The sequence below is a fragment of the Jaculus jaculus genome, chromosome 17 (genome assembly GCF_020740685.1).
Source record: "Jaculus jaculus isolate mJacJac1 chromosome 17, mJacJac1.mat.Y.cur, whole genome shotgun sequence".
Taxonomy (NCBI): domain Eukaryota; kingdom Metazoa; phylum Chordata; class Mammalia; order Rodentia; family Dipodidae; genus Jaculus; species Jaculus jaculus.
This window is the reverse complement of record NC_059118.1, coordinates 34,122,564-34,131,865: the sequence shown is the minus strand read 5'-3', so window position 1 is coordinate 34,131,865 and position 9,302 is coordinate 34,122,564. Positions and strand designations below refer to the sequence as shown.

General features: G+C 37.8%; 1 protein-coding gene across 3 annotated transcripts in view; it reads right to left on the bottom strand.

The window, feature by feature from the left end:
• Positions 1 to 3,914: 3,914 nt before the first annotated feature.
• Trpc1 (transient receptor potential cation channel subfamily C member 1) overlaps positions 3,915 to 9,302 on the bottom strand; it is a 107,397-nt gene continuing 102,009 nt past the window's right edge. Inside the window, exons 10-12 of one of the 3 annotated variants that reach the window (XM_045136789.1) lie at positions 8,760 to 8,961; positions 7,918 to 8,112; positions 3,915 to 5,578 (exon numbers count right to left, since the gene is read on the bottom strand). In XM_045136789.1, coding sequence (XP_044992724.1) covers positions 5,351 to 5,578; positions 7,918 to 8,112; positions 8,760 to 8,961 — 625 coding nt within the window. In that variant the 3' untranslated portion in view covers positions 3,915 to 5,350. The remainder of the gene's footprint in view (positions 5,579 to 7,917; positions 8,113 to 8,759; positions 8,962 to 9,302) is intronic. The other 2 variants (XM_004663619.3, XM_004663620.2) reach the window with 2 other exon arrangements.

Here is a 9,302-nt window from a genome sequence, read left to right as displayed (position 1 = left end):
GAGTATAACACAACTATTATTTTGAGAACATATTTCTGTAAGTTGCTCTATTTAAATATTTCTTTAGAGGGCAAAAACTTTCACTATGAAAAAATAAATTCCTCCACCCTATTAAGAAAATATTTAGTGAGATTTTCATATAGAATAATAGAAATTTATGTAAAGTTTGTTTGCATCCAAATTTACTCCAGTGAGGTTCATGTTTTGGCAAGAAGCAGGGGCTTTGTTTTGCCTGTCATTCATGATAGCTAGAGTTACCTCAATCTAATGTTTAACTGGAAGAGAAAACTACCATGCAGTTTAAAGTTGAGCTTGATAAGTAAGTGTGTAGATGTATATGAACATATATACTAATGGCAGTTTCTAACAGTTTTTCATGCTCACTTATTTGATTAATTTTTCACTCTTACTTTTTTTTTTTTTTTTTTTTTTTTGGTTTTTCGAGGTAGGGTCTCAATCTGGTCCAGGCTGACCTGGAATAAACTCTGTAGTCTCAGGGTGGCCTTGAACTCAAGGCGATCCTCCTACCTCTGCCTCCCGAGTGTTCCCGAGTGCTGGGATTAAAGGCGTGCGCCACCACGCCTGGCTTAAGATGAGATTCTTATTAAGAGCTGTAATGCTGGTCACACAGTGCTAACAAAAGTGTAGGGAAATTATGTAGAAACTAGTTAAAAATACTAAAATTTAGGTGGGTGTGGTGGTGCATGCCTTTAATCCCAGCACTCAGGAGGCAGAGTACAGAATGAGAATAGAGAATGAATTCCAGGTCAGCCTGGACTAGAGTGAGACCCTACATTGAAAAATCAAAAATAAAAAAACCTAAAATTTAGATTTCTGTCTTGTTGACCATTTGCATTTAAAAACAAGTTAGCTCTTTATACTCTGAATCCTAATACCAAATAATTATTTGTATTATAATAAAGAAGTAGTATCATGTAAAATGTTGTTTAAACAAATGGGTTAAAATCATTATGCAGCAATCTTTATGCTAAAATTAAACCTAACAAACTTCAAAAAAAAATTTGCAGGAAAATGGATGGACTTGGAAAGGATTATACTAAGTGAGGTAACCCAGACCCAGAAAACCAAATGTTGTATGTTCTCTCTCATATTGGATCCTAGCTACAAATGACTGGACTTCTGTGTGAGTAGGAAGAAAACTCAGTAGCATAGGCCAGTAAGGTAGAAAAGAGATATAAAGGGAAGAGAAAGGGGGGGGGGGACTTAATAGGATGGTACTGTATATATGTAAGTAGAAGAACAGATTAATGGGGGTGAAAAGGCCTAAGTGAGGTCAGGAGAAGAGATTGAGTAAAGAAAAAGTGGAGGGAGGGCTAATCAAAATCTAAGAGGATATAAGTCATATGGAAACTTACTTTTTTGGACAATGGAACACACAGGAGCCATAGATTGTTATCAGAAAATTTTCAGTGCCAGGGATGGGATACTTTCCAGTGAGTTATTGGCCAGGGAGGCCCCGGATGCCCCCAAAACGTTACAGGCCATTGCCGAGGCCTTTGGTTTCCCACCAGGAATAGATAGTAAGACCCTACTGCTGAAGACTCCACATACTTGGGCTGCAAGGTCACTGAGAAACCCTGCTAGAGCTGAGCTGAAAACCTCCTCCATGATGACCAGCTGACAGAAAGTTGGAAAAAGCCACACTGCATGCAGTTCAATGGGAGAGAGAGAAATCACCAGTGAAGGTACCCAACAGTGGATACCAAATGAGCCAACAGTTGCAATAGTGGCACATCTGTTATGTGGGAAATTATCCCCACTCTAATTTGACTGGAGGTCCAGTCCATGGGAGGGAATACATCCCTGATACTGAAAACCTACAATAGGAGTAGTCATGAGCACTAGGTGTGTAACATCTGGTGGTATCTGGCTAAATGTATATACTATGTTCACCAAACTGCCCAGTAAGCACTTCTCTCAATGTTCATACCCTTATATTAATGCTACTCTCACTTTTTGTTAAAGAACCTTCTCTTTTCAGATGGCAGTGACCTTGGGATGACTCAAAAGGCACCATAATGCTGAGAAGAAATGACAGAGGAGTGTTCTGCACTGAAATATCTCAACCACACTTTCTATAGCTCAGGGTCCATTGTGGAAGAGAGCCAAAGGAAGAGCAGGAGTCCTTACAATGTGCTCCTTCAGACACAAAATGCCCTGGATATCCATGACCTCACAGTACCTGATACTACCCACACAAGACCATCACAATAGGATGAAAAGATTGTGACATGAAAGTAAAAGAGAAACTGATTGAGAGGGGGAGGGGATATGATGGAGAGTTGAGTTTCAGAAGGGAAAGTGAGGGAGGGAAGGAATTACCATGGGATATTGTTTACAATTACATAAGTTGTCAATAAAAAATAAATTAAAAAAAAACTTTTGGGCTGGTGAAATGGCTTAGCAGTTAAGGCATTTGCCTGTGAAGCCTAAGGACCATGGTTCGATTCCTCAGACCCACATAAGCCAGATGTACAAGGAGGCACATGCGTCTAGACTTCATTTGCAGCATGCCCATTCTCTCTATCTGCCTCTCTTGCTCTCTCTCTAATAAATAAAAAGTAAAATATGCTGAAGACACCATATGCAGCTGACACAAAAAATGGAACAGCATGGCTGGAAGCCAGGAGAGAGTCAGTCCCCAGACAGTCAGCGTATCTAGTACCAGAAGGTGCTACATGGGCGACTGGGGGAAATAACCAATATCTCTCCAAGCAACTCATGGTCTAACCTACTTAGCAACAAATAACCGGTTGTGATGCCCACACAAGTGCAACAGTGACACACAGCCATGGTGGGAAACCAACTGCTCTTGATTTGGCTAACTGATCCCCTCAGTGGTACGGGACCCATAGCTAGAGCTGGGAAACAAGTCAGAATCATATCCAAACATAAACCCTCTCTCCAATATCAAGCTATTGATGAATCATGGGCTACAAGAGGGCCTACACCTATTAAACTCTCTATTAAAAAAAAAAGTAAGGGTTATTTCATTTGTCCTGGAACTAACTTACTCTCCATTGGAGAATCTGCTTCTCTTTTTCAGATAGATGCAGATCCTAAGGAGAGAGCCACCCTATCATACCTCAAAAGGGCCCTGGTTGAAACTAAGGAAACTAGCAAAACAAGCAAGGGTGCTGATTTCCTGATGAACCAGATACCAGCACAAGGGGGAAGGAGACCAATACAGAGAAAAATCAACTCCTACCAAATCAGAGAGCTGGAGCCTCAGAGGTCCCCAACACCTCATCACTGAAGCAGACCAAAAATGAGCCCAACATGGCTCAGGGAAATTTTGCAGAAGAGGGGGCGGAAAGAATGTCAGAGCCACATGTTGGGCCAGGATATGCAGAGACATCTATAGTACCAATAACTGTGGGCTAACTCCACAAGGCATGACCCATATACCTCAATAAGGAGGGGCCAATGGGGAGGGGATAGGTCATGGATGAGCCTAATAATGGTACCAAACTGCCTGTATGTGCTGAATAGAAAACTAATTAAAAAAATTTACTATAAAAAAATTTCAAAATATTTTATTTATTTATTTGAGAGATAGAGAAAGTCAGATAGAGATAGAGAATGGGCATACCAGGGCCTCCAGCCACTGCAAATAAACTCCAAATGCATGTGACACCCTGTGTATCTGGCTTATGGGTACTGGTGAATCAAACCTGGGTTCTTAGGTTGCACAGGCAAGTGCCTTAACCACTAAGCTATCTCTCCAGCCCTATACCTCAATTTTTAAAAGCAAAAAATTATACAATGGGCAGACTATGCCAATTTATAATGTATTGTCAAATTTTATTCATATTTTTCTTACATTATTCTCTCATTCAAAATATACCTCATAGATAATTCATGCATACAATAGGTATACTATAAATATTTTAGTTTAATAATTATGTATTTTTTAAATGACTAAAAATCCTGATGTAAAATCCCAAATGGGAAGTGCATAATTCCATTGTAGACAAAATATATAACTTTACAATAAACATTTTATAAGAATTTGTCCTAAAGAAGGAACATTTAGACCTTGAAAATTAAAGACAAAAAGTGAAAAGCTAGATGACACAAAGCATTAACATAGTTAGACAACGATCCCTGGATGGGCGGTGCTTGTAGACCAAGGGCTACCTGCACCCTGTGGCCCACCACCTGGCATCAGTTAAGAAGATCGTTACATACTTCTTAACTGGAAATACTGCAAGCACATAAGTAATAGCCTGTAAAAAAATTTTAGCTACTTTCCTTATGTGAACACTGTAAAGCTTAAATACATATTTTATAATCCAATTTTAAAAAACAGTTACTTTCATTTTAAGCAGCAAGCAAGGAATCATTTTTATAGAATCTGTGTTAAATCCTGTGAAAAATACTTTGGGAGAGGAGCTCAAGAACCTTGATTCAAACGTAAAACAAACCCTCTCACTAAAGGGCCTCTCCATGCTTTCCATACTCAAGGCTTTGAGCACACACCGTAAAGAAGGATCTTTCTTCTTACAATTATGAATTTCACTCTAACTTGAAAAACTAGAAGGACAAGTTAGGCACAACCAAATGCTTAGAAGTAACTTTTCAAATTCATAAATAAAGCAGATAATCTATGGCTAAAAAGTAAAAATGTCTATTGGCTATATGTTTCAAAAGTGACATACTTCTATAAAAATTTATGATTACCTAAGTACATGGGAGTATATATAAAATGCTAGTAAGTGAAAATAATTAAAAATATAAAATGATTATAACCATGTAAAAGTAAATATATTACAGTAACAAAAAATGAAGTGAACTTAGATTGACAGGTACAGATTTTAATACCCACTACAGACTTTCCTTTGTTACTTAGGATTACAACAAAATAAAAATAGACCATTATTTTAGATAATATATTCCTAAACAACAAATACTGAGCCACAAGTGAGTGAGCTCCTAAAACAGAAGTTTTAAAACCTATGAGTTCTATATTTCAAGTATATCTTATAGTAGGAAATCAGCCCATATTTGCTGACCTTCATTTTTTAAAACCTTTTGTGAAATGTGCACATTGACAGCTACCTCTCTTAAACATAAAAAAAAAACACTGACCAATTAAGAAAACCAAGTAGCATGCTAACAAAAATCTGTTTAACCTGTTTTGCTTCTACAAAAAGCCACAGACAGGTTTTAAAAAACTAACTCTATATACATATTTTACATATTTTATGCTACAAATATTTTAAAGGATGGCTTTTACATAATTATTTATTTCAATATATATCTTACTAATTTAATTGTAAGTTATGGAAATGTCTTTTAGATTTGTTATTGAATATTTAGAAAATGATTAATTTCTTGGATAAAACATGGCATACTTCGAAGTCCGAAAGCCAAGCAAATCCCTTATTTCATTTCGGAATTTTGACAAATCTTGGCGCAGTTCATTCAGATTTTCCACAGTTGCCTGATCTGTGCTCTGCATCTTCTGTCGCATGGAAGTCAAGTAGCGATGCACCAGGCAGCACATCACCTTCTGGTAGTTTTCATCTCTCTTTTGTTTCAGATTTCTCCACTCCTTCAAAACAATAATATAGTAATAATGAGGCAGAAACAGTACACACACACACACACACACACACACACACACACACTTCTTCTGCAGTACTGAAGAATGTTCCAGAGCATCGTGCATGCTAGGAAAATGTTTCTCCACTAAGCTATATGCCCAGCCACAGAAACAATATTTAAATTGGCAAATTTATCAAATATATTCATAGATACACACTTTTATAAAATACTTTATAAGATGACTATTTTCCCACATGATATGAGTAATATTCAGTACTTGTTTAACACAAGTATATCTTGTTTTATAAACAGGGACTAGCAAACCATCACCCACATGACAAATATGACCCATGTCCTACTTTTGATTTAGTTATTTTAAAACATTTTTATTTAGTCATTTATTTATTTATTTATTTGAAGGTGTGGAGGGGAATGGTGTGCTAAGGATTTTTGCTAAAATGAACTACTTTGTGCATGTGGCTTCATGTGGGTACTGGGAAATCAAACCCCAGTTATCAGGCTTTGCAAGCAAGCACGTTTAACCACTGAGTAATCTCCCAAGGCCCTTATTTTTTATTTTGCGGGGGTCGTGTATGTGTGCCATAGCACACGTGGAGATCAGAGGACAACCTCAGGGTGTCTGTCTTCTTCCCTGTCTGAGAGAGGATCTCTCTTGTTTGGCCACTACGTGCGTCAACTCAGCAGGTTCACAATTCTGAAGTCTCCGGGCTCTGGTTCCCACTGCCATAGGTGTGCTGAGATTACAGGTGTGCGCACCACTTTGCATCTGCTTTTCCATTGATGTTGGAAGGGATCACACTCAGGTAGGTAGGCTTGTGAGTAAGTGCCTTTCACCCCAGAGCCATCTCCCCAGCCCCTACTTCCTTACTTACTATACTTGTAAGCAATGAATGGGTTTTACAGATGAACATTTAAAATCAATTTTATAATAGGCAATCCTCTAATTTTCAACCCTAATTAAGCAAAAATTTTATCCCTACCCAAGGCAATCCATACTTTTCACTAACAGATAGGTTTATAGTGATTGTTACTTAATTACTGTTATATTTTGAACTTTATCAACAGAATTTTTATGGATATTTTTTCCTCTTGCAATATCATTGCTTACATACTATTTTTGATTTTGTTTTCACTTGAAAAGTGTGAAATATTTATTCTCTGCCCTTTCATAAGAAATTCTGCCAATTCCTGATTTATAATGAAGGGTTATTAGATTATTGGTGTACTAGATGACTTTTAAGAACTAGAAAAGGGGTTGAGGCTAAATGACCTTACCTGCAAAGCCTGCCACCTTGAGTTCAATTCCCCAGGTGTCCATGTCAAGCCAGACAAGTATTCATTTGTAGCTGCAAGAGACCCTGGTGCATCCATACACACACCCACACTCATAAATAAAAAATTTAAAAATAGAAAAATATGAACTGACTCATGTAGTTATTTATTATCTATGGCTAAACAATAAGGTTTTGTTTTATTTTGTTTTTCAGGGTAGGGTTTCACTCTAGCCCAGGCTGACTTGGAATTCACTATGTAGTCTCAGAGTGGCCTTGAATGCATGGCGATCCTCCTACCTCTGCCTCCTGATTGCTGGTATAATAAAAAGTATTTTTGAACTATTTCCCATATTTTCAAATTACAAAGTAAGATTACATATACTAGGAAGTTTGAAAACTAAAAAACAAAAACAAGTTCTGGGCTAGAGAGATTACTCAATGGTTAAGGTACTTGCCTGTAAAGCCTAAGAACCCAAGTTCGATTCCCCAGTACCCACATACAGCCAGATGCATAAGGTAACTCATGTGTCTGGAGTTCATTTGCAGTGGTTACAGGCTCTGGTATACCCATTCCCTCTTTTTCCCTCCCTCCTTCTCTCTGTATTTCTCTGCTTGCAAATAAATAAATAAAATACTTAAAAAGAACCCAGATCTTTCTATCTCCTACTCCCAAGTAGTTACTGAATCTTTATGATAGATACTATGCTATATATTAAGGATGCAAAGGAAAACACAAATCAGTCATAATCCTTATCATATTTGAATATTTCTGTTTTAAGAAACACCTGAGCCAGGTATAGTTGCATGCACTTGTGGTTCCAGAACTCTGCAGCGAGATCAAGATCAGTGCAAGTTTGAGGGAAGTTTGATCTACATAGTGAGTTCCAGGTCTGCTAGAGCTGCATAGTGAGACCCTGTCTCAACAAAACAAAACAAAGCAGAAAATGAGAGAGAAGACAGGGGTAGGAAGGAAAAAAAGGGAGAGAGAAAGAAAGAAAAGTTAGGAATTGCTTAAACATCTAGAGTGCAACTCAAAACTCAAATTTCTTACCTTCAAACTGTTTTGCCGTTTGACCTTGCCTTTTGATGTGTGAGAGCAAATCCACTTACTGAGGCTACTAATCATGTAGCAAATAGTCTTTGGTGAAGGGATAATGTTGAAAGGTGGGGGCAGTGTACATTTATCATCAAAGTAGCTAAGCCACAGCTTTGCTCGAGCAAATTTCCATTCTTTGTCTTCATGATTCTATGAGGAAAAAGAAAAGCAGTGTAGAATACAACACATACATATATGCATATTTGCAGGAGGGGGAAGGGAGATATTAAAACTGTCTAAATGTCTTTAAACCTTGCAGATTAAAAAAAAAAAAAACAGTTCACAGCACTCGGGAGGCAGAGGTAGGAGGACTGCCGTGAGTTCAAGGCCACCCTGAGACTCCATAGTGAATTCCAGGTCAGTCTGGGCCAGAGTGAGACCCTACCTCAAAAACAAAACAAAACAAAACAAAACAAAACAAAACAAAACAGTTCAACATTTGCAACTATTATATGTTACATTTTAAAAATTATATTTAGTTTTTAAATATTATTCCCGGGGCTGGAAAGATGGGTTAGAGGTTAAAGGTGCTTGTGTACAAAGCATGATGGTCCAGGTTTTATTCCCTAGTACCCATGTAAAGCCAGATGCACAAAGTGGCACAGGCATCTGGAGTTTGTTTGCAGTGGCAAGAGACCCTGGTGTGCTCATTCTCTCTCATTCTCTGTCTCTCTGCTTTATATAAGTAAATAAAAACTAAGTGTGATTCCTTAATTCTTATAATCTTTGATTACTTTATTTCATATGTTTTGAATGGTCTGAAGAGAACACAAGGCTTTAACAAAGTGAGCACTTACTGCTATCAGCTGGAAGCTTTTATGCAGCATCGCTACCAACAGCTTTGTCAGCACGATCACCACCACGACGTTGTAAGTGCCAACAATGACAGCGCCAACAAAAGACTGCAGCTCTTCTCCATAGCTGAACCTTGTCACAAAGATGGCTACATGTGCTAGGGAGAAGATGTACCAGAACAAAGCAAAGCACGTGCCGATGAACCTACGAAGAGTTGCATTTCTTTCAAAATGGCAAAACCAATTCATTTACATCAAAATTACATAAATACATCATTAATACTCCTTGCAAATTACATAAAAATAAGTGTTTATTGCTTTTATTTTATTTCTACAGTACACACATGCCTTATTTTAAATAAGAAAAAGACTCAAAAGAAGATGTAGGGAATGTAGCAATGGCTTAGCCATTAAGGTGCTTGCCTGGGAAGCCTAAGAACCCAGGTTCAGTTCCCCAATACCCATATAAGCCAGATGAATGCATCTGGAGTTCATTTGCAGTGGCTGGAGGCCTTTGCATGCCCAATCTCTCTCTCTCTCTCTCAA